General features: G+C 32.3%; 1 protein-coding gene across 2 annotated transcripts; it reads left to right on the forward strand.

Annotated features, from left to right (window-relative positions):
- Nucleotides 1-13,855: 13,855 nt before the first annotated feature.
- LOC126701824 (putative disease resistance protein RGA4) lies at nucleotides 13,856-24,806 on the forward strand. Of its 2 annotated transcripts, XM_050400216.1 has the most exons (7): nucleotides 13,856-14,022; nucleotides 15,834-16,144; nucleotides 16,374-19,501; nucleotides 20,401-20,511; nucleotides 21,622-21,761; nucleotides 22,527-22,596; nucleotides 24,373-24,806. In XM_050400216.1, exons 2-4 carry the CDS (start codon nucleotides 15,845-15,847, stop codon nucleotides 20,435-20,437), a joined length of 3,465 nt encoding a protein of 1,154 aa, XP_050256173.1. In that variant the 5' UTR covers nucleotides 13,856-14,022; nucleotides 15,834-15,844; the 3' UTR covers nucleotides 20,438-20,511; nucleotides 21,622-21,761; nucleotides 22,527-22,596; nucleotides 24,373-24,806. The 2 variants fall into 2 exon arrangements, with proteins under 2 accessions (XP_050256173.1, XP_050256174.1); XM_050400217.1 differs by lacking the exon at nucleotides 21,622-21,761.
- The last annotated feature ends 1,392 nt before the right edge of the window (nucleotides 24,807-26,198 follow it).

The raw sequence follows: 26,198 nt of genomic DNA on the forward strand, positions 1-26,198 counted from the left end.
GCTGAAATGATCCAAAACTACTGCAAAAAGATAATAATGCTGTACCTAGTTGAAAGGAGCCTGTCTTTAGGTGGTTTTGATATACCGTGGATGAGGTTTTAGGTGAAAATTTTGTGTTTTAGCCATTTATGTTATTTGCATTATCATGACAAACATGAAAAATATTTTGCATTACCTTTAGTTTGCATCTTTTAAATTATTTAATAGGATGATTTCTATGTATTTGTTACGTGCAAATATACACAATCAAAAACATACGAATGCGGAAGCATAGATGCAGACAAGACACATGTACGGGTAGCTATCAACCTATAGGCTTTTTTTTTTTGTTGTAATGTGTAGCCATTTTGATGTATTTTTCTTATATGTTCACTCTTTTCAACTCATCTACAATTTTCAATCGCCCTTGAAATTCAAATTTTATTTTAAATGAGGCACATAAAATTCCCTCCTTTTTTTTTTTTTTTTACCACCTTCAAACTTGTCTTGATGCTAATTTTTGGATCCTCGTCTAGCTACCACCTTCCTTCTTCTTGAATAACTAGGACCATAAGAACCTTCCTACTCCAAAATGATAACTAGTAATGTGAATTTCTTCTTTATCTAACTTTGAGCATTTGTGTCCAACGAAACGAACCACTTGGGTGTTGACTAGTTTGGCCTTTGAGGCATCTTGATTTGTTTAGATTATACAAGTATTCAACTTTTGATCACAATCTTGACCGCCAGCAAGTTGATTAATATCAATTTCACAATTTGACTAGTGAGGCATCTTGATTCATTTTGATTGTGGGAATCTTCAACATGAGATCACAATTTGTGTTAACCATGAGTTGATCAAGGCAAGTGTGGGGCCCAATAATTTGTGGGCCAGGTCCATTTATTCGTTGGGGCCCAAAGACCCGAGCCGAGGAAGGTTATAGCCCAGACTCGGTAATACCAGTACAAAATAGTCTTGGGACACAGCCGAGGACGATTCGGTCCTCGGCATGTCCGAGGTCTCACCAGAAGGAAGGGCAAAAACGGTATAGGAGCAGCTTGGAAAAAATCTAAAATATCAAGGTCAATAGAAAAGGGTATGCTGGAAAGTATAACGACTAGGGAAAGCTGCCCTTACTGCCATTCAATACTCTGCACCTGACAGAGCCATACTCCTCAGCTTTTACAACCACCCCCAACTACTCTGGGTATGGGCTGATGGGACAAGTATCAGTTTGGGAAAAGTCGATCCTACACGTGGACGAAGGATAAGGAACACATGCGAGTATAAAAGGAAAAGGAAGCGATCCAGAGAGGGGGGCTGGGAAAAATGGCCAAAAACCAGAGCCTCCCAGCCCGCCTCCAGGAGAAAAACTCCTAGGGCGAAAACGTCTTAACCATGTATGTATCCCACAAAAAACCCACCGTCTAGTAACCAAGGCTTAGCCTTTCAAACCCACGCTCTATAAATGATATTGTTTGGGCCTTTTTACGGGCGAACCCAACACTGTTATGGGTCGTTACAAATCGTGTCCTTACAGCAAGTATTCAATAGAACTAAGAATAACATTAAAATCTCTAATACAAACCAAAGGACTATGCACAAAGGACTTAATATGGTTTAACAACGCCCAAGAATTCTGCTTCTGAGACGCTTCAGACTAACCATAAAAACCTGTTAAGAACCATTCAGGCCCATCCTCTTCAACAACCTTTGCCAAAATATGGTTATCTGAAGATTTAATGACCCTAACATCAACACCCTCCTTCCAAAGAAGAGCCAACCCACCACCCAAACCGCCTTTTTCACAATGAGCTTTTTCACAATGAACTGGTGAGGTAGATTCGTATCCTTACAAAACTTTTTAAAATCCTCCTTAAACATTTAAGTATCCATAAGAAAACATACCATAGAATCTTGTTCCCTCACTATCTTGTGAAAGCCATGAACTGTTCAAGGATTCCTAAGCCCTCGGCAATGCCAACTTAAAAGTCTCATTGGTTCCAACAAGGGTGGTCCACCACCCCCACCGATCCATTATTCAAAGAAGTGTCATCCACAAATTGCTTCCTACGCTTTGGTGAGATAGTCTACAGAGTTTCTAGTTCTAATTGAAATATAGACCATTTCCTTTCTTTTTTTTTTTCTTTTTTTTTGAATTGGTTGAATAAATAGTTTAATTAATCATTAATCATTTCAATCCATATATTAAATAGAAAAAAAAAAAATCAAGTCTACTTTTTAAAAATTATTTAAACAAGAAGTTTGAACTCCGAAATCCAAATCTTTATTTTTTGGGTAAATTGCAAATATCACCTTTACAATATGGAACTTTTTTTTTAAAGAAAAATATGGAACAATTTTGTGGGTTTTTTTTTCCTTGTTTTTGGGTTAACTTGGTTTATTTACTTACTGACTTATCTATTTTGCAACTTGTTTCATGACATGTAGTCATATATAGTGATATACAGACCTTTTTAGAGCTTTATCCAAGTCATGGTTTTTTTTTTATAAATGCTTGATTCTAAACTTGCTCTGGTACCCCCCAGAAAAAAGGGGGTACAGTAGAATTATCCGCTCTTGATTCTTGAATATATCAACCTTGTTCAATCTAAACTATGCTGTTGCTCCTTTTTTTCCTTGGCTGAATAAATATTTTAATTAATCATTAATAATTTCAAATCCATATAATAAACAAAAAAAAAAAAAATCAGGTCTTCTTTATTCAAGTAATTTAAACTGGAAGTTGAACTCCAAATTTTTATTCAAGGATCATATATTGAACAAATCCAAATCATAAGGTAGAAAATTTTTAAATTCTAAGAGATCATTTGAACTCCAAAATTTTTAAATTTAAGTTGAACTCCAAAATTTTTTTTTTGAAACTGGAACAAAATAAAAAATTATTTGCGATTTTGTTTAACATTTACGCCTTGATGTAAAATATTTTCTGTTAAATATTTAAAAATGAAAAAAAAAAAATTTAATTGTGAGTCAATAAGAAATAAAAAAATAGAAGCACAAAACAAAGGACTTGTTTAAGCCTGGACCCCTCAATCTTGAATTATTTACGGACACGTTGAATCCACAACCCATCTTCTTTCGGCAAGTGGTGGGTCCTGCTTCTTCTAATAATTGTGCCATTTCTTTCTTTCGGCCAGTTGTGGTGGGTTGAAATTTTAGCCTAAATATTTGACGAGTAAGGATTTGCTGCAAACATGATTGTAGGAGTTGCTGCAAACAAGATTATGTGGCAACTTGTGAAGCTAACATGTGTCCTAGGCCATGTGCATGTCACATGACCAGCCAAGCTAACTTAACCACAGTTAAAACCAACAGCCTCTCTCTCTCTCTCTCTCTCTCTACCAACCAAGTAAAACAAAACCCCTTTAATCTCTCACTTGTCATTCCAGCACTCATCTCTCTCTCCGAGTCTCTCTACACCACCGTCCGTCGCCGTTGTTGTCCCTTGACAGCGATACCTCGGTCTGCTATGCTCACCACCTCACAGTAAAAAACAAAAAGACCATTTTTTTAATTTGCAAAGCCACAAGATTTAGAGATTAAGAACGAAGCAAAGCTAAATAACTCAAATATGTTATCCTCTGAGTTTGATAAGAACGCCAAACATGTTAATGGGTTGCTAGGTTTAGGCTCCAGATCTGGGTTTTGTTCTTCTTGTTCTTGTTTATATTTTTCTTCTTCTTTTTTTGTTTCTTCAACCCAGAATTTTCCTCCTTTCATTCCTCAAAAGAATCATGTGAATATGGACATGGAACTAAGCGTGGAAGAAAGGAACCCACTCTCTGTTGTGCTTTCGATCTTACTGTAGCCCGAGTTGCTCAAGATGGGTTTAAGGAATTTTTGGTTTTTGGTAGAAAGGAATTTTTCTAGATTTGGTTAAACTTCTCAGTGAGTAGATCTGGGTTTGAGTTTTTAATTTTTTGAATTCAATTTCTATATTCTCAGTCCCCATTTCAAGCAAAACTTCCCAAAAATAATTCTTCTCTTTTTACCTTGACAGTTCTACGCAGGAAATTTGAAGTGAATCAAATGTCATATTTACAGCTAAATCTACCTAATTAAACCATGGGTCAATCACACCCAAAATATATATTTTCCCATTTTTTGTAAAAGAGTAAGACTAAATGGAGGAAGAAATGAGTGTTTTGGCTTAATTAAGAATAGTTGACCAACCACCAAGGGATGGTGGCGGTGACGAAAAGTGGTGGCGTGAGAGATAGAGAGAGGGGAGCTGGGCTTGCAAAGAGAGAGAACATGACTTTCATTTTGGGCATGATGAAGCTTCCTGCTAGTGTAGTCCTTCAATACCCATTTCTATTGTAATCTAATCTGGAGGCTGGCTGTTTTGAGCCCACGAGTTCTGCACTTCTGCTTGCTCTGAAGATACAGGACTGAAAGGGTTTTGTTTTACTTGGGTTGGTAAAGAGAGAAAGGCTATTGGCTTTAACTGTGGTTAAGTGAGCTTGACTAGTCATGAGACATGCACATGGCCTAGGACACATGTTAGCTTCATAAGTTGCCACCTAATCTTGTTTGTAGCAACTCCTACAAACTTGTTTGCAGCAAATCCTTGCTCATATTTGACCTTTTAAAAAGACTTGGATCACCACTCGAAACTACCCCGACTAGATGCATTTACTCTTGACTTTGCTGTTTTTGGTTTTCTTCTTTAACGTGTCACATAGGATGAACTTAGTTAGTGCTATATGCAAGTAATTTCCTCCTCCGTTATGAATAGGGAAGAGAAGAAAGTGCAAATTCGTAAAGTTTTTTTTTTTTTTTTTTTTTGAACTGAAATTCACATAAAGTTTTGTTTACACTTTATTTAGCTTTTTTTAGAATTTTTTTGAGTAAACATTGATATTTATTAGAACACACACAAGACCGGCCTTTCTACTAGGCCAATTAGACAATTGCCTAACAGCCCCAAAATTTAAAAAAAGAAGGGGTAATAGAAAAAATATATATATATAGTTTCAGATGAATCTAAAAATATCTGGTACATCCTTTTGACCAAAAAACAAAAATTTTGGTATATTCGTTAAACATTGGTAGTACAAAAAAATTCTTTGGTCTAAACAAAATCAATTGTCTCAAAAATAACATCATTATCATCTAGACAAACCAAAATTTAACAAAATAAACTACAAATCCGGTCTAAGAGATTAATCACAAATCAAAACAAATAAAAAACTTCAAATCCCTAAAATTTTTACCATTTTTCTTTCTCATTCTTGCTCTGTTTCTTTCCTTCAACTCTTGCTCTCCAACTCTCTCATTCTTTCTCTCCACTATTGTTGGCTGCCTGGCTCAAGCTTCCTCTAATCTAAATCATCCGATCACATCTGATCTTAAAACTCTGAACTGAGATTGAAGAGTGAGGATTGCCGACTGCCTTTTTTTTTTTTTTTTTGCATTGCAAATGCATTTTGATTTTGCAAGTTTTGATTTTTGAAGTAAAAGGCTTGGCTTTCTCTACTTTTTATTTGTTAAGACTGGGCTGTTTATATTGAGTTATGGTTGGACGTTTGGGCCTTCAGTTTTTTTTTTTTTGGTGGGTGGGTCTTATTAATAAGCCTTGTGTGGCCATCTTGCTAGGCTTGTACTTGTGTTTATATATATATATATATATATATATATATTAGTTATTGGTAATATAATGAATAAGTTTTTATTTATGCATGTTAATATTGCTAAAAACTTGTTTTTGTTCGGTGAAATTACAACAATACTTTTTCTATAAATCAGGTTCTATTTTTCATTATTTTTTTTATTTTAGTCTTCATAAATATATTGTTTGATTAGAAATGTCTACTAGAAAATATGCATCTGGATATGAAAAACTTAAAAAAAAGAAAAAAAAATTAATTGAGTCTAAAAAAGGATCAATGGATAATTCATAGAACCTATATTTCGTGAGAAACGTATAATTCATAGAAAGAAACAATTTGATGAAAATGTTCATAATGAGACAATACGTTCTGCTGAAGAATCTTTTAGAATCGATTATTTCTTATATATAGTAGATAAAGCAATTAGTTCAATTGAGAATAGATTTGAACAATTTCAAATATATGAAGATTTTTTGGTTTTCTATTTAACTTCACAAAATTGAAATCACTAGATAATGATAGTTTACAAAAATACTATTTTAAACTTGAATCTTTTCTAAAACATGATGTTTATTATGATATTGATGGTTTAGATTTATTTTCAGATTTAAACGTTTTAAAAGAAATTTTACAAATAAAATATTATACTCCAGTTGACATACTAAATTATATAAAAAGATTAGATTCATTTTCAAATACATGCATTGCTTATAGGATTTTACTAATAATGCCTATTATAGTAGCTTCTACAGAAAGAAGTGTTTCAAAATTAAAATTAATAAAATCATATCTAAGATCAACAATGTATCAAAAAATATTAAGCGGATTAGCTATATTATCAATTGAAAATGAGATGTTAGAAGAACTTGAATACAAAAATTTCATTAGTCAATATTTTGCATCTCAAAAGGCAAGAAAAATAGATTTTAAATGAAATATATTATAATATAAAAATATTAAATAAAATTTAATTTAATTAATATATAAGTATAAAAAATGCCTCATTTTAATTCTCGCCTTAGGCTCCAAAATGTCTAGGGCCGGCCCTAAATATATTGTTCCTCTTTTCATTGTTGGGTTCAAATCTTCCTTTCACATCCATTGCTAGTAATCTACCGATTGAGGTCTGGTTCTTTTTCTTTCTCTTATTCTTCCCAACGTTCAATGCGTATTCATTTGGATACAGCAGCCATGTCCTCGTCCAGCGTTTCACGTTTTTTTTTTTTTTTTTTTTTTTTTTGAGAAGAGTGATTCATGCTTTTCCAATGGGTCCCGTGCACTATTCACGGGACCCACAAACATTTTTTTTTAGCAAAAATTTCATTAAAAATGGGTCCCACGACACTATTCATACATTTAAAAATTATTTTATTACAGTTTTTTCAGTTTTCAATTTTCAGCGGTATCCAAACGGACCCTACATCCACCTATTTGCAAGCTATTTAAGTAAGTTCTCTTTGCCTCTTTGACATGTCTCTATGCTACTTACTTCTTTTCTTTTTCTTTTTTGGTTGAGGAAAAAATAGTTTATTAACACAACCAAAAGAGATGGCATGGAATATTATTGCATTTATCAGGTTCCAAGTTCAAACCACAGCCAAAATAGAAAATTAAAAAGTGAAATTAACAACACAAATTTTGCAAGTTTTAAAACAAGTACAATACAAATGAACACTCATTTGAAGGAATTTTTTCTCAGTTGCACAACCCAATCTTTAGATTGGTAGTGAGAGTCAAGAGAGGAGTGAAGTATTTATGGGTGGGTTTGGAAAAATTTTTCCATTTGAAAGATTCTAATTCCTCAGAGAGTATCACAAGTTCATTACTTGTTTGCCAACAATTATCAAGTTCCACAAGAGGTGGGGTGGGACAAAATTCGATACTATTTTTTTTCCAATAATTATCAATTTCAAATGATGTTATTTTTTTGTTTGTTTATTTTAAATCTAGTAAGTAGATTATACTATATGGAAATCAAATCTAATAATTTAAATTATAAACAAATATTTACCAAATTAATTATAGTTGGAACTCTTCTAAAATTTTCAAAATAGGAACGAATATAACCTATAGAATCTAAAATGATAGGCGTGTAACATGCTAGCCACAACGACTATGGCATTCACTAAGTTCTAATGTCTAGTTGTCCATGTTCAAGCCTGGAACCCTACATGTTTAGGTTGTATTTGCAATGTAAGCACTCAAAAAGTAACAAATGTATATTTGTAAAAAGTGTATAATATTTATCATATATTTGTAAATGTGTATAACATTTACCATTTTTTGTGTGTTTACAATATAAGTTTACATTATACTGTACTACCGTACAATTTAAAAAAAGAAAATTTCAACGAAGTTTCACACTCATTAGCCATTATAGAGAGAGAGAATGGAGGAATTAAAAGACATGGATTGACCATTGGAAACTTCCGTTTTCACATGAATAATTCTACGGAAAACACTGGTCAAGTCAAATACATATATGTAATGTAATTTACCGCTATTATTTAATTAATTTAAAGAGTCAAACCAGTCAAGCCATCAAATTTGAATGCAACTTATATCTCTTATATATAAAAAGCGGCTAAGCCACTGCAGTGCTTCGGTACTGTTTATTCAGTGTATTTGCACTATTTATCTCACTGTTCATCTATAGTGGAATTTGTTGAGGCATTTTTTTTTTTAGTTTCGAACAGTAGCTACAGTCCCAGCTACAGTAGTTCTAGCTACAGTAGTTACAGTTTTTTTTGGCCTTCCATTTGTACTTTTTTTTTTCTTTTATATATATTGTTTTATTGACACAATAAATGTCACAATATTTTCACAATTATTGAAATGTCAATTTCTTATAAGTCAAAATAAAATAATAAAATATGAAACAGTGACTAACCACAACTGAAAATAAATGTTTTGTGAAAATGTTGTGACACTTGTTAGATAAATGTGTGCTACAATACTTTTGGTTTGTTCAAGTGGCACTATAGTTACAATAGCTACAAAGTTTTTTTTTTTTTTTTTTTCCTTCAGTCTTCCATTTATACTTTTTTAAAAAATATTTATAAGAACCCGCATATATATTGTTATATTGACAACAAATTTCACAATATTTTCACAATTATTGAGGTGCTAATTTCTTATAAATCAAAATAAAATAATAAAATATGAAATTGTGACCAACTACAACTGAAAATAAATATTTTGTGAAAATGTTGCGACACTTGTTGGGTGAATGTGTAAAAATTACAATACTTTTGGTTTGTTTAATATGTAATGTTCATCACTTTTTTTTTTCCCAGTCATCAATTTGTGCTCTTTTTTCTACAATATTTTTGCACTGTTCATACAGCATTTTTCACTGATCATCTACGGTTCTATTTTGGTTAGTCACTTTGTCTTTTTTATTTTAAGCTTTGAACAGTAGCTACAATACCAAGCGGCATTGTAGCTATAGTAGCTTTTTTTTTTTTTTTTTTTTGTCTTCTGCTTGTACTTTTTTTTTTCCTTTTATATATATCACTGTACATCCAGTGTTTTTGCACTGTACATCTAAAGTGCCATTTTGTTGAGCCACTTTATCTTTTTTTTTTTTTTTTTTTTTTTTTTTTTTTTTTTTTAAAGTTTTGAACAGTAACTACAGTACCAAGTTGGTTTACTCAACTTTGTTAAGTCAAAATTCACTATTTCACATACAATTTTTTTGGGTTTCCTTTTTGTATATATTTTTTTCTTTACACACTATTTTAAGTAAAAACACATAGTTTTGCACACAAAAACAAAAACAAAAACAAAAACTTAGGAAAAAAACATTTTTCATCCTTTATGTTTGGGACAATTTACAATTCTTTTTTAAACTTTAAAATCATGCAATTTTTCCCTTAATTTTTTGGAAAAGAGCAAATATATCATATTGTTATTTTCTCAGTTAAACCCTAATGAAAGCTTATGATTCTTAAAATATTTTATTGTATAATGTCTAAATTACTCATGCTAAATTTTAACATCCTAAAAATTTTCTTTATATATTTTGAGTTTTAAATGATAAAAATTCTTAAAAAGATAGAATGATGATATTCAATGACACAAGCCTTTTGTTATCTTCTTTTTTTTTTTTTTTTTTTTTTTTTAATTTCTTAGCAAAACTCAGTTGTTTATTATTGGAAGATGATGAAATTCGTTATCATTCTTAGAAGTTTTTAGAGAATAGATATATTGTCTTTAGCAAGTAGGTACTAAAAAACTATTATAGTTAAATAAATATTTATATGTTAAATAACTACCATAACTTTGTGGTTGATCAAAATTCTTAAACGAATGAAATTAACTTTTTTCGACATAATTATCAAAATTCTTAATATTAATGTCTCTTTTGATTAATGTAAATCTCTATATATTTTAAAAACCAAATGATTTATATCTTTATTTTATAATACAAATAAAATCTAAAATTGACCTTAATTACTGCAGTACTTTTTTTTCACGGCAAGCACATGCCTTGCACGTTCTGCCCTAACTAGTATATATATATATATATATATATATATATATATTACTGTGTGAACTGAGTTTACAAATTAACAATGGTCGAGCATTTGATTTGGTCACTGCCTCAGTCTTGATGCTATATGGTACTACAGAAAATAACAAGATTGTACTTTTCTTTTTCTTGAATAAATGAACTCCTTCTGTTGTACCAACTATTGAAATCTAATAAATATTTTCTGGGAAAGCTGAAATGATCCAAAACTGCAAAAAGATAATAATGCTGTACCAAGATGAAAGGAGGTTGTCGGTTTTGATATACCATGGATGAGGTTTTAGGTGAAATTTTTTTGTTTAGCCATTTATGTTATTTGCATTATTATGATAAACATGAAAAATATATTGCATTACCTTTATTTTGCATCTTTTAAATTATTTAATAGGACCATTTCTATGTATTTGTTACATGCAAATATACACAATCAAAAGCATACGTACGCGGAAGCATAGATGCAGACACATGTACGGGTAGCTATCAACCTAGCTTTTTTTGGTTGTTCACTCTTTTCAAGAATTTTTTTTCCAAATAACTTTAAATATAAAAAAATTTAGTTGGTCGTCATGTTTCAAAATAATGTGGAAAAATAGCATCTTGAGTGTCTAAATCTCGAGTTCCCTATGGAATTCGAGTTTTTAAGAATCGAGTTTCACCATTTTTCTATTTCTATAGAACTCGAGTTTTTAACACCCGAGTTCCACCATCTTTCAGTTCACTCTATTCGTCAGTCTGCCTCAAACAACAAACATACTCAAAACATTTTTTTTCCATTCTACTTCAAACAACCATTTTTTTTCTATTCTAATAGCCTTTTAAACCATCCAAAAAGTCTATGTATGAACAAAGCCACTGGTTATGTTTGTGATTGTCAAGGCAATGATAAATTCAACTCTGTTACACATTTCATCAAACAAGTGGCGAACGCAACAAATATAGGCTGATATAATAAGAGAAAGCAATTGGGGGATTCAAGTTTAAGAGGAAGAGTAGATAGCTAAAGCCAAAATTAGCTCATCGTATTTTTGGCCAGGCTATTTACAACATCAGGGACAAGGAAACGTGAATTGGGTCAATGAGAACACTGGGTCACCATATATTCCACTCTTCCTCTACTTCTCCATATCTCTATTTTGCTTCTCCAGATTCTTCTTTCGGATTTCTATGGAACTCGAGTTTGAGAAACTCGAGTTCCACATGGATTTATTGCTCCAGTTCAGCACCAGAACTCAAGTCTTTGAAGCTCGAATTTGTCGCCGAACTCGAGCTTCAAAGACTCAAGATGCTATTTTTCAGTTTTCTTTCCGCCACACGCTAACTTATTATATTGTTTCCTCTCACTATGCTAGTTGGAAAATTACCTCCTCTTTTCAACTCATCTACAATTTTCACCTGCCCTTGAAATTCAATTTTTATTTTAAATGAGGCACATAACTTTCCCTCCTTTTTTCTTTTTTTCTTTTTTTACCACCTTCAAACTTGTCATGAAATTCTTGGATCCTTGTCTAGCTACCACCTTCCTTCTTCTTGAATAACTGGTACCATAAGAACCTTCCTACTCCGATATGATAAATGGTAAAGTGAATTTCTTCCTTATCTAATTTTGAGCATTTGTGTCCAACGAAATGAACCACTTGGGGGTTGACTAGTTTGGCCTTTTGAGGCATCTTGATTTGTTTAGATTATACAAATCTTCAACTTTTGATCACAATCTTGACCACCCGCAAGTTGATTAATATCAATTTCACAATTTAGTTAGTGAGACATCTCGATTCATTTTGATTGTGGAAATCTTCAACATGAGATCACAATTTATGTTAACCATGAGTTGATCAAGGCAAGTATTCAATAGAACTGAGAATAGCATTAAAATCTCTAATACAAACCCAAGGTCTATGCACAAAGGACTTAATATGGTTTAACAAAGCCCAAGAATTCGGCTTCTGAGACGTTTCAAATCAACCATAAAAACCTGTTAAGAACCATTTAAACCCATCCTCTTTAACAACCTTTGCCAAAGTATGGTTATTTGAACCATTAATGACCCTAAAATCAACACCCTTCTTTCAAAGAAGAGCCAATCCGCCACCCAAACATGGCTTTTTCACAATGAACCGGTGAGGTAGATTTGTATCCTTACAAAGCTTTTTAAAATCCTCCTTAAACATTCGAGTTTCGATAAGAAAACACACTATAGGATCTTATTCCCTCATTATCTTGTGAAGGCCAAAAACTATCTAAGGTTTCTCAAGCCCTTGGCAGTTCAAACTTAAAAGCCTCATTGGTCTCGACAGGGGTGGTCCACTACTCCCATTGATCTATTATTCAGAGAAGTGTCATCCACAAATTGCTTGCTATGCTTTGGTGAGATAGTCTATAGAGTTTTCCGTCCTAATTGGTATAGAGGTCGTTTCCCTTTTCTTTTAATTGGCTGAATAAATAGTTTTAATTAATCATTTCAATCCACATATTAAATAGAAAAAAAAAAAAATTCAAGTCTACTTTATTCAAGTTTTTTTTTTTTTGTTTTTTTTATTATGAGATTATTCAAGTTATTTAAACAAGAAGTTTGAACTCCAAAATCCAAATCTTTATTTTTTGGGGGTAAATTGCAAATATCACCTTATGTGGTATACCCTCGAAATATGGAACAGTTCTTTATTTTATTTTATTTTTTTGAAGAAAAATATGGAGCAGTTTTGTGGTTTATTTATTTATTTTTTTTGTTAACTTGGTTTATTTACTTACAGACTTATCTCTTTTGCAACTTGTTTCGTGACATGTAGTCATATAGTGATATATATACAGACCTTTTTAGAGCTTTATCCAAGTCATGTTTTTTCTTATAATTGAAATTAGAAAACCTTGAATCTAAACTTGCTCATGATTCTTGAATATATCAACCTTGTTCTCTCTAAACTATGCTGTCGATTTTTTTTTTCCTTGGCTGAATAAATATTTTAATTAATCATTAATAATTTCAAATCCATATATTAAACATAAAAAAAAAAAATCAAGTCTACTTTATTCAAGTAATTTCAATTAGAAGTTGAACGCCAAATATTTATTCAAGGATCTTATATTGAACAAATCCAAACCATAAGGTAGAAATTTTTAAATTTAAGAAATCATTTGAACTCCAAAATTTTAAATTTAAGCTGAACTCCAATTTTTTTTTTTTTTACTGGAGCAAAATAAAAAATTATTTGCGATGTTGTTTAACATTTGCGGCTCAACATAAAATATTTTCTGGCAAGTATTTAAAAATGATAACAAATTTAAATTGTGAGTCAATAAGAAATAAAAAACCACAAGCTATTATGGTTTCAAAATACAGTTTCTAAAAAACCTGTATTCTATTACTGCTAGTCCTGCTTGTTCAAGCCTGGACCCATCCTTGAGCAATTTACGGACAACCCATCTTCTTTCCACAAGTGATGGGTCCTACTTCTAATAAATTGTGCCTTTTCTTTCTTTCGGCCAGTGGTGGTTGGTTGAAATTTTAAAAAGACTTGGATCGGCACTCGAAACTACCCTTTTCACACGAAGATTTGACCGGTGGAAAGAAATACATTAAGAAAGAGATGAATTTTTTTAAAAAAATATAGCTGTTAGAGAAAGGATCCTGAAAATATGACCGTTCAAAACAAATAATGATTAAAATATTTGAGTAAAAAGGCAATGTAAATTGCTAGACCACTCCTCCTCGGCTCTTCTCTTCTCTCTCTTTTATTCTTCACAGGCTATTACCTTCTCTCTCTCTCTCTCTCTCTCTCACTCTTCACTGTGTCTTCGCTCTCTCTCTCTGGCTCTTCCTGACGTCCATTGACTGCACATCTAATCTACCTATTTGCTTGCAAGCTAATACTGAAGTAAGTGCACTCTAACATGTCTCTCATGCTGTATTGTTGTTTTTTTTTTTCGTTTTCGTTTTGTTTTGCTTTGTTTTCTTGGCTGAATAAATAGTTAAAATAACACAACTAAAGGGAAGAACCTCCTCCATCTTCTGTCTCCTCAATTAGCACACACTGTGCTAATAAGGGAGGGAGGAGATGACTAGATTCCTATCTTATTCAAACCAAAAAGTTATACAAGCTCAATAGTGACTATAACATGAAGGAAGGAAACAATGGTTGAGAACTGATGCTGATACAGATCTGAGTTGTATATCATCATATCATTAAGTGAATATTATATTGATAAATTGGTTTTAACATTTTATACGATGTGAACTCTCTTTTAAAAAAAAAAAAAATTAAACAAATAGAATAAAAATATTTTTATCTTTTATAAATATATTTTAATTATATTAATTTAAAAATCATGGGTTTTTTCTTAATCCAAATATGTGTTAACAAGAAATAAAATTTTAAAAATAAATAAAAGTAATTACAAGTTGGGAAACAAAGAATAAAATCAAGGACTTAATTTTATTATGTTTGCAATAAAATAAAAAATTTAAAACTTGGAATAAAAAGAAAATTAACAAAATGAGATTTCTTTAATGTTTTTATTTTTTCTTAAACTGGAGCAAAATAAAAAATAAAAAATCAGTTCTGACGTTGAGTACCACTTGCTCTGAGTTTGAGATTGATTTATTTAGGGTTTAAACGACTGCGATGTTGTTTAACATATATAGTGACAGTGTCAGTACTAACGACCAAATTGAACTAACTCTTAAACAAGAAGATCGAAATTTGGCTAAATTTAAACTATAAAGATCAAATTGATAACAAATATAATTTGGAGGAAACAATTGTGAATTAATAAGAAATATAAATTACAACTTAATGAGAGAGGAAGCACAAAACTAAGGACTTTTTCAGAAAATAGTTTCTAGAAACCTGTATTGTTATTTATTTTTTCTTTTCTTTTTCGCTTTTCTATTTTATTTCATGGCTGAATTAATATTTTGATTAACACAACGAAAGGCAACAGAACCCCTTCCATCTAATTCTATCTCCTCAACTAACAAAGACTGAGGAGGGCTATACTAGTTGTTAACATGATCGAACATGAGACAGACTTAAAAAATATAAGGATAAATTTAGTTTGATATCAAGAGGATAGACCATTTCGGAGAAGCTGCTAAATAGAAGGAACTCGCTTTTCTAGGATTAATATATGGACAAAGTTTAGCTACAAAATTAGTTGTAGCCTTAGGCTATAAACTTACTTAATATCTTTTTATTGGATGTGAATTTTAACAAATCTACCATTGGATTACATCTTCTTCTTATATCCTCCATGCTTACAAAATTTTAAGAAAATTAAAAATCAATAGCTATGGCATCAATAAATTTTTTAAATTGCAAGTTTTTGTAATTTAAAATTATGCACAAAATATAAGCTTATAAATCATATAGTAAATGATATCCGATTGACACAAAATTTAACATGTGTATTAAAAGTGTAAAGAACATGTAATTTAACGGTTAGATTTTCAAAATATATTGTAGTATTTATTTTATTGAGTGAATTTGTAGCCTTAAGCTACAACCAATTTTGTAGCTAAACTTTGTCCTATATATATTAGGTCAAATTCTGTAGCCTGTGATACAGAATTGTTGAGAACTGATACTTGATACAGAGTTTGCAAATAGGATTACTATATTATATCACTAATTTTTATCTGAATTAATTTATATCTGATTTTGATATTGTGTTATTTATTTATTGCAAGGAAAAAGAAATATGGGTAGACAGAGAGATGAATTTTGGGATCATGCTAAGAATGAAAATGGCCGTTTCGAATGTAATTATTGTAAACAAGATTTTCCTGGAGGTGCATCAAGGATTAAAGCACACTTGGCTGGAATACCAGGTCATGACATTAAGGCATGTAATGCCGTGCCTCAAGATGTTCAAGAAAAAGCTCAAGCAACCCAAAAAAAAAGAGAAGCTCAAGTAACTCAAGGGACGAATAAAAAACTTAAAAGTGTATCAACCTCGGCTTCAAAATCAAAAACTAAGACAATTAAAATTGTCACACAGGTGGTTCTCTAGTCCCAACTCTATACATAGTTGTTTATTTCTAACAGTTCCAATACTTTTTAGGATAAATATTAGTACACACTGGTGGTTGCACACAACCCTGCACACACACTTTTTGCACTGAAATCGTGACTTCAGATTTTAGTGCAAAAAGTGTGCAACAACAGGTTTGAAATAAACATTGCCCTACTTTTTTAACCCTTTGCAAATATTTCCATTCTCTTTGTAGGGTAAGGAAGAATATGGGGCTGAAATTATCCTCAATGATGTTATGGACAGACTAATAGCCAATGTGTCTTCACTTGCCACTGAGCATATCAATTTTGAGTTGAGTTTCAAGGTGGATCTTCTTGAAACATTATTCAAGATTAAATTTGTGTTAGGTGATGCTCAAAAGAGGCAATTGAGTGATGAGTCTATGGGGATTTGGTTAACTGAGCTTAGAAATGTAGCTTATGATGCTGATAATGTGCTCGACAAGTTTAGCTATGAGAGTTTTTGGCAAAAGGTACGGATTCAAAATCAAATGATGGATCAGGTATGTAACTTTTCATTATGCAATTTTGATGAAGTTAAGGCCATCAAACAATCGTTGGATAAAATTGTGAATGATGTAGCTGACTTTGGTCTTAGAATGGAGTTGGTGAATTCAATCCCCAAAATCAGCTTGGACATGAATACAGACTCCCTCCTTGATGATTTAGAAGTTGTAGGAAGAAAACACGATATCAAAAAAATAGTAAACTTACTTATCAATTCAAACAATCAACAGGTTATCTCGGTTCTCCCTATAGTGGGTATGGCAGGTCTTGGAAAGACAACTTTAGCAAAACTTGTGTATAACCATGAACTGATAAAAAAACATTTTGATGTACTAGTATGGGTATATGTGGGCAAAAAATTTAATGTTGAAGAGATATTAAGAAAGATTATTGGATCTCTTAGAGAAGACTTGAGAGGACCTCCTTTAGCATATGCAAGAGGAGTACATCAAATATTTGCAGAAATTTTGGGGGCAAACAAATATCTTCTCATACTTGATGATGTGCATAATGAAGATCCTAAGGAATGGGATACTTTAAAAGATTACTTATTAGAGTTTAATTCTAATTCTAATATAGGAAATAATATTGTTGTTACAACCCGTAGTGATAATGTGGGGCAAATCATGAAGATACATCATCCCCCACATCACTTAGAGAAGTTATCAAAAGATGATTGTTGGTCTATAATGAAAAAAAGAACATTCATAGATGGAAGAACTCCATTAACTTTAGATTTGGAGGTTATTGGTAGGGAAATTGCTAAAAGATGTGGAGGGGTTCCATGGGCTGCAAGAGTTTTAGGGAGAACAATGTCCTTTCAATTTGATAAAAACAAATGGCTGGAGATTCAAAATAATAAAATTTGGGATTTGTTGGATGAAGATAATAGTGATATGTTTCCTGTGCTTAAGTTATGCTTTGATCAACTTCCAACACCATCTTTAAAACGATGTTTTGCATATTGTGCAATATTCCCTAAAGATTATGACATGGAAAAGGATGAAGTAATTCAGTATTGGATGGCCGAAGGGTTCCTACTAGCTAAAGAAGCTAATATGGAGATGGAAGATATTGGTAACATGTATTTCAAAATTTTGTTGGCCACTTCCTTTTTCCAAAATGCTAGAAAGGATGCCTACGGTAATATTATTAGCTGCAAAATGTATGATTTGGTGCATGACTTTGCACTCTCAATTTCAAAATTTGAAACTTCAATCTTGGAGGGAGATTCAGTGGATGATGGTAGTAGCATACAACATTTATTTGCCCGACATGATGGTAAAACAACACTAGTAAGTTCATTTACAAATTTGCGCACGTTAATTTCAGAAAATTTCAACTTTGACATCATGTCATCAAATTTTAAATGCTTACGCGTTTTAAAATTATTCGGGGATAAATTATTCGGGGATAGTAGAAAGGAGTTGCCAGATTCAATTGAGCAATTAATACATTTGAGGCTTCTTCAATTCTCAGACTCCTTAATTGGAAAATTACCAAAATCCATCACCAAACTATACAATTTGCAAACTTTAAGAATTGAAGGCAGCCGCCATGTAAGAGAGCTTCCGGAAGACCTAAGCAATTTGATTAACTTGAGACATATTCATATTAATTGGGCTTATTATTGTATAAAAACACCTAAAAATATGAGTATGTTGACTTGCCTTCAAACATTGACATTTTTTGGTGTGGGTTCAGAGGATGGTTATCGGATTACAGAATTGGGAGCTTTAAAGAATCTCAAAGGAGAAATAGTAATAAAGAATCTAGAGAGGGTGAAAGATGAGGAAGAAGCCAAAAGTGCAAAATTAAAAGAAAAGGAAATATCCAACTTGGGATTATACTGGGATGAAGAATATCACGATTCTGATGATAAAGATGAAAAGGTGTTGGAAGGCCTCCAGCCTCACCCAAATTTGAAAAGATTAACAATCGAAGTGTATGAAGGAAAGAAATTCCCATCATGGGTTGGTTCGTCGCTATATCACAATTTGATTGAGATCAATTTGATACGTTGCTGGAGATGTAAAGAAGTTCCCACTCTGGGGCAATTACCCTGTCTTAGGGTTCTTGAAATAATAGAAATGGGGAAGGTAAGAAGTATAGGAAGTGAGTTTTACTTTTACAGTGATGGGAGTTACAGAAATACTACTACAATATTATTTCCGGCATTGAGAATACTCAAATTGGAGGGGATGGTTAGCTTAGAAGAGTGGAAGGATGCAAAGGAGTTGACAACCGCAGATGAGGTGTTTCCTTGCCTTGAGGAGTTGACCCTTAGAAGTTGTTATGAACTGAGAGATTTGCCAGACTCACTGCACACCTGCGTTTCCCTTCAGAAGTTGGTAGTAAGCCATTGTCATAACCTGAGGTATTTGCCAGGTGTCCGGTCCATAATAAGGAGTGGTATTGAAGACCCACCCAGTGGGTTACAATATTTGGAGAATGGGGATTGTCCTCTGCCTTCTTCTTCTTCTACTTCCTCCATTCACCCCTCCCTCCAAAAGCTAAAGCTAATAGGCTGTGGGTCTCTCCTGCTGGACCAAATTCAACACTTCATTGCCCTTAAAATTCTGTGGATACAGGGATTTGATGAGATGGTAGCTTTGCCAGAGTGGTTGGGCAATCTTTCCTCTCTCCAAAAGCTGTATATTGTGGATGGCTGGAAACTGCGGTATCTGCCCACCGAGGAAGCCATGCGACGACTCACCCAATTGAAAATGCTGGAGATTTATCATTGCCCCAATTTGAAAGACAATGAGCGGTCCAAGATTGACCACATTCCATGGGTTAAAATCAGTAATTATCGGTAAGTCTACTCATACTACCTTACTATTTCCTCTTTCTTTTATTCCCTTATATTCGTAATGGGTGAGAGTATTCCGGTATAAATACTTAATTGGACCCGATTAAGAAAATATATATATAAATACTACAATTTGGGTTAATAATGGTTCTTCAAATAAATAGTACAAATTAATCTCACTAACCCTTCTGCTTACACTAAATAAATCCAATTCTTTTTTTTTTTCTTTTTTTTCCTATTTATGAAAATATTTGCAATCATTTGAGAAAAGCTTTTAAAACAAGAGTTTAATTAGAAATTTTGTGATGGCTACTATTCAAATTGGCTTGCCGCTATTCAAATTTTTGTTGCTGCAAATTACCAAAATAATTAGAAGCATAGTCTATTTAACAATTTTTTGATTGTTACCTATTGTCTTGCTACTATCGAATTTCTGATTGCTAGCCTATTTTCTTTCTACAAATTTTTCAATACTGAATTTTTTTGGACATTGGGAAATTTGGAATATTGAATCAATCACTTTTAGAGCTGTCCACATACTCATTATTTCGATCAGCATTTTGATACTGTAAGAGTTCATGGATCAATTCTTTTACTTACAGCTACCTAAAAGTTGACAGTAGATTTTATTGATTTGCACTGGGTCATAATTGCTCTGTTTATGAGGGTGAATTTATTGTGGGAAAACGGAGTTTAGTTGCATAAGAATGAGAAATTGGGTGGGTGAAGGTCTTGCTGATTTTTCATTCAAGTTTGGGTTGGGGGGTCAGTTTTACAGGGGACCATGAAATTATGTGATCCCAAGTCCTTCTAGTGCAAGTAAAATTAAAATTAAAATTTCAGGCAGCACTGAAGGTGTTGACTGTTCTAATATATCTATATATGGTTTTTACCTTTTGAAGCTACTCGCGGCCAAGTTGCAATGATTTTGAAGACTAACTCAGAAAGATGGCAAGAAGTTTGCATTTGGAAAAATAATTAACTTGATGACAACTGATGCCCAGGCACTTCAGGTTTTCTCTCTTACCATTTGCTTCATAATTGGTCATTTACAATACCTAATTCAGTTCAATGCTGAGTAAGTCTATTCATATTACCCTATATCCTCTTCTATTCTCTTATATTTGTAATGGGTGAGAGAATTGCTGGTATGAATACTTAATTGGATGCCATTGTGTATCAAAAAAAAAAATTTTGGATGCCATTGAAGAAATATATAAATGCTGCAATTTGGTTTAATGGCTTTTGAAATTAATACTAGAAATTTTTTTTCATGGAGCTTTAACCCACTTTCAAGCCAATTGAAGAGCTGAAATTCTGTCATTTCCCCAAATTAATGGAAAAATGTGCAAAGGGGAGCAGTGCCAAATGGTCTAGGATTTTTCCCACATTCCAAATATCTATTTTGATGAATGTATTAAACACGAAGCAGTTTAAAGATCATGTACATTATTAAGATGGATGACTAGTAAGTTTTCTCCAACCTCATCCTCCTTTCTTCTCTTATACTCTCCTTTCCTAAAACTTTGGAGTATTTTCATAATTTTCCAAATTTCTTCCTTTGTCTCTTCAGTTTCCCCAAATATTTTTGTTTTTGGCTATCTTATAAATCAACAAATTTGTTGCCTCAATGTGCAGTCACTAGGGACATGTATATAATGTTCAGGCGAAGGAAAGATTTAATTAATTTAGGGATTTTTTTTCTAGTGCCAAGATAATGGAAGTATATAAGATTGTTAAGTTTTCTTAAATCCTCTTTTCTCTTGTAATATATGAAGTACTAATTCAATCCAATAAGTATATATCATTCATGCCAATTATCCACTCTTTCCTCTCACTTTTCCTACGACATTTTCTAACTTTTTACTTAGTATATGTTCCATCTTGATATTTTGATATTTTTAGTTTTCACATGTTGATACCATTGTATCAATGTTGTAAGCCACAAGTAGCACTTGGTTCCAATGCAATTGTTTCATTGAAGTGAGTTCTTTCAATCTCATCTTCTTCTCATTTGATTTCTTTCTTTCACAACCCTATTATGAATCCTTTCTTTTCAATTCTTTTTCTTACTTTCAATTTTGTTTGCTGTTTACTAAATTTGTTGTTCATATACTTTACAGATTTTGGTTATCCTTTATTTCCAAAGTAGTGGCCATGTACTTCAGGAAAGGGAAAGAGTGGTCCAGGATTCACCCTATTCCAAATATCCAGAAAAACTTTTGGTTCCTATTCTAAGCTAGCTTAAAATAAACTAAAATTGGTATTTTCTCTCAAATGTCCTTTTTCTTAACTTGTCACTTTGGAATAAACTAGTTTTTCTTTTTTTTCACTTACCATATTTCTTGTTCCCTTATTTTATTGAGATATCGCTTTTATTTTGTTTCAAACTTGTATTTTAATGTAGTGCAAATGTGCAACATATTTTGCTGTATAGTGTATCTAGACTTTCAAATTTTTGTTTCATTCAATCCCTTTAGTTTGTTTCTTATTAGTTTTATGTATAAAATTCTCTTCTACCTGTTACCATTGCATTGACTTAACTGTAATGTTTTGACTTGTCCATTCTCTAATAAGTAGGCTTTTTATTTGTACAAATTTTAAAGGTCAGTATCATGTACACCCATATGAGAGAAAATGTTGAATATATGACTATGGTCTCTGACATTGTCTTTAAGTGAACCTGGAATTTTAAATTCCATCATAGTTTGTTAATGTCATGAATTATTTTGATGCTATTTTCAAACTTGAGAAGTAATTGACGACATAAATAATTTTAATGTTTTTTGTTATGGTTTCCTAACATGATGCTTTCATGCCGGTGACTTCAACAGCTTACTGGATTATAAGTAGACACCTGTAGTTAGTCTTTTTACTTGTTGGTTGTCATCAAAAAGTATTTAACTAAAAATTATTTGCACACCTCTCTATTAGAAAATTTAAAAATACGAACTTTGATTGAGGTTTTCCATCTATTCTGGGTTTTTTTTTTCCCCATTAACCTTTACATTATTGTCTTTCTCAACAGGTGACATTTTGATGGTTTCTCTAGATCAAGCAAATGGTCTGAGGATAGTTCTCAATATCTTAAGCATAAGGTGATGGATCTTTCTATATTAACTAACACAAATTGGATATTATTCACTAGTTTTAATACAATATGGTTTTGTGACTGTATGAAGGAGTGATAAATTAAAGTACTCTATGTTTAGCTACTTATGGTGAATATGGATATAAGTAGTTTAAGCTACCACGGTGTTGATACATTCTGATGACTTCCATTAACGGTTTAGAAAAGGCACCAATATCATTGTTTCTGGTTTATTTTAACACAATAGTTTAGTGAGAAACTTTCTCCTGAAACTGGATAAATGCATGACTCTATGTTTAGCTACTTATGGTGAATATGGATATAAGTAGTTTAAGCTACCACGGTGTTGATACATTCTGATGACTTCCATTAAAGGGTTAGAAAAGGCACCACTATCATTGTTTCTGGTTTATTTTAACACAATAGTTTAGTGAGAAACTTTCTCCTGAAACTAGATAAATGCATGACTCTACTGGTTTCTTAATATATATTAGATTTTAACAAATAGGTAAGTTGTAAACTCTTGTGAATGAGTTGGATGTCTTTGGTTGTTGAGGATACTAACCAAAAAGATTGCATAGGTTCTACTTGGTGTAACGCTTTTGAAACATTAGACAATTAATGACTAACCATGTCCTTCTACGACCAGAAACTTTAGTTCTGCTAATTACAGATTCATCTTTTTGTCAATTGTAGTTAGTCCTTTGCATGAGATAAAATGAGATGAAAGAGCCTTGGAGATTAAGGCCTCTATTTGGATCTTCTCAAGCTTGCTTTGAGCATACTTTTTTTCCCCTTATAATTATATAGTTGTCATGTGTTGGCTTTTGAGACAATATCTATTGTTTCCAACTGTAGGAACAATTTATTATAATTGCAAGCCAACAAAAGTTTATTAAAGTTGCAATTTCTCTCAAATTTTCCTGTTTTCCTCTTTTATTGAATTCACTCTTTTTTTTACCTTTTTTTTTTTAACATAGGATACCTTTCTGAAGAAGAGCACTTAGGACTTGCCTCTAACCAATAAAACACACAGGCAACTAAACTCACCTACCAAATTCAATTGTTGGGAAATCCAAGGGCATTCACCCCTAATAGGCTAAATAGTTTATACTCAGATGCATCTTCAACCTCTTCATCACACTTGAGTTTCTTACCAACAACACCCAATTAAAATCTCTCACTTGGTTGGGGATTCTTTTGTAATATAAAAGGAAAAGTAAAAGAAACAGTCTCCTCTCTAGTCAATTACATGTCAATAATGAAAAATAGGCTATTATATATGTGGATGGCCTAATCTTTTGTCTCCTCTTCATCTACTTGAACACACTACACTAACATATTTGAAAATCATAGAACCAAATAGTTAGAATATCTTCTATAGTAACTAGAGAACTTATCGTTTATACATGAGCTATACATTTGCAAGAAGCCACAATATCTACTTATGGTGTAACAAGCTCATTGCGTGAAAAAATACCAGTGATCTTTCATTGTCCAATCAGAGGTCATGTAGTTTAGTTCAAAAGGGTCTAATTTCCATGTTCCTTTGATTAAGATAAACCTTTGATACATCTTGTTCTAAGGTTAAAATCATTTAAAACCGGTACTCTCTCTCAAATGTTAGCTCTATTTTATTGTGGTTCTCCCATTATGGTTGGATTTCTTTTTGCATATCAAATATCTCTCAGAAACTAAGTTTTTAGGATTTCATTTGAATTATTGCATTTACTTTTGTTTTCATATTCTTTGTAAATATTCAACTCTGATCTGTATGTTACAGTTGCACTGCCTTCATTGAAAATTTTGCAATACTAAAGTTGCTGTGTATGGGAGAGGAGGATTCTAGAAAAAATTTCTACAAAACCAGATACGTTCAAGCCAAAATTGGAAGTTGTTTCAACTCCAATTTTGATGAAATTTCCTAATGAAGAGAGCTTCATGTTGACTGGTGACTGGTGTTGTTACTTGAAATTCCTCTTCATTTGCTCAAATGCTAAAGCCCACTTGGTGGGATCTTTTCTTCTTTTTATTGTTGGTATCTTAGTGTGATGAATATTTGTTGTAATCCAAGAATGACATGTTTTTGTTGTCTTTTTAGCTGATAGCGTTTGTTTTAGAGAAGATTGTTGTAAACTCATATTCTATAGTGGAAGATTTTACTGGACTAGGTCCCGTGGTTTTTTCCTTCTCATTGAAGGGTTTTCCACGTAAAAATTTGGTGTCTTAATTATGGATTGTTGCTTAATTTTTTATTTATATTTGTTATTGTGCTTTGCTAATTTATTTGAAATATCCATTAAATTTGCACAAAGAAAGAAAAAGGAAATAATTCTGTGTTGAATTAATTGGATATCATTATCCATATGCGGTATAGGAAATATTTTTCAACCAAATGCAAGAGGAATTTTTTTTTTTTTTTTTTAATTTCTTACTGCCATCACTTCAATGTCATCCCTCCATGCCTTCATTTGGATTTTGAGTTACCCTTTTTTTTTGCGTTTGAAAGATAAACTTGTAAAAGCCATTATGTAGGCAACTGAGGACTTGTGTTATCATAATGCATACTTCTTGGTGAAGTGAACCTAGTGGGAATCATCATAGTTTGTGACTTTGTTCCATTTCCATCTGAATAAGGACACAAACTTTGCCCTCGTTTCATTCTTTCTTTCTTTATGAGTTCAACGTCGCCAAACTGATGGCAATCAAGGCAAAGAGGTTTGCTAGGGGGTGTTTTATTTTTTTGCTGTATAACATTTAAAACGGGCCAAAGCCCACCAGCCCATTATCATTGAGAAATTCAGGCTCGATAGAAGATCAATCCATTGAAGCTCTTGAAGTGGATCTTGAAAACAAGTTTATTGGAGGTGGTCCTTCAGATGGAGGCTGTGTCAGTTGGAACTTGGAAGACACTAGTGCTGAGGTTGTCAACTCAATAACTTGCATCAAAGTTGGCTATCCAGGATGTTACTTAATACTTCTTTGAAATGAAGAAGAAAAAAAAAAGTAGGACTAGCTAGGAAGTCTAGAGGTTGTGTATGAGATGTGTTTGTCAATTCCACAGTTCCTTTTCATCATAGATGAGTAGAGGAGAAGGGTGGCAATCTTAATCCTGAATATTTCTTATCCCTCCATGCTAACAATTTCATTGCACTGCACTGCACCTATAGAGTTGCACATTAGAAACCTTTGAAAAAGAGAGGGTTTTTTTTTTTTTTTTTTTTTTTTTTTTTTTTTTTCTTTAAAATTTTTTGGGTCATGCAAAATGTCCTATGCAATGTACATATGATATTTAAGTTACTTCATATTTCGTACTTCTATAAACCTCTCTAGCTATCTTGTACGTTAATGTATGGTTTTCCCTTTGGATTTTGGTTGTAGAGATTATATATTTTCCACTGTTGGTTTAAAGCAGTTGCAAATATAATTTTGTCATATGCACTGCAGTGATTGATTTTCATAACTTGTGAATCAGGTCCTGCACATGGATAGGCATGAGTATATGTTGTTCAGTTCCTATTTCTGCTGTCATTTGAGATTTGTTGAAGTCTGCAATTGTGTGTAGCTTCTTTATTTGTTAAAATCCATCTATATCTTCACTCCTTTAAT

This window comes from Quercus robur, chromosome 10 (assembly GCF_932294415.1).
Source record: "Quercus robur chromosome 10, dhQueRobu3.1, whole genome shotgun sequence".
Classification (NCBI taxonomy): domain Eukaryota; kingdom Viridiplantae; phylum Streptophyta; class Magnoliopsida; order Fagales; family Fagaceae; genus Quercus; species Quercus robur.

Excerpts from the sequence above, each read along its gene's own strand:
- LOC126701824 (XM_050400216.1), top strand. The coding sequence starts at position 15,845 with ATGGGTAGACAGAGAGATGAATTTTGGGATCATGCTAAGAATGAAAAT. Across the intron at positions 16,145-16,373 it reads CAATTAAAATTGTCACACAG|GGTAAGGAAGAATATGGGGC; the intron begins GTGGTTCTCTAG and ends TTCTCTTTGTAG. Across the intron at positions 19,502-20,400 it reads GTTAAAATCAGTAATTATCG|CTACTCGCGGCCAAGTTGCA; the intron begins GTAAGTCTACTC and ends TACCTTTTGAAG.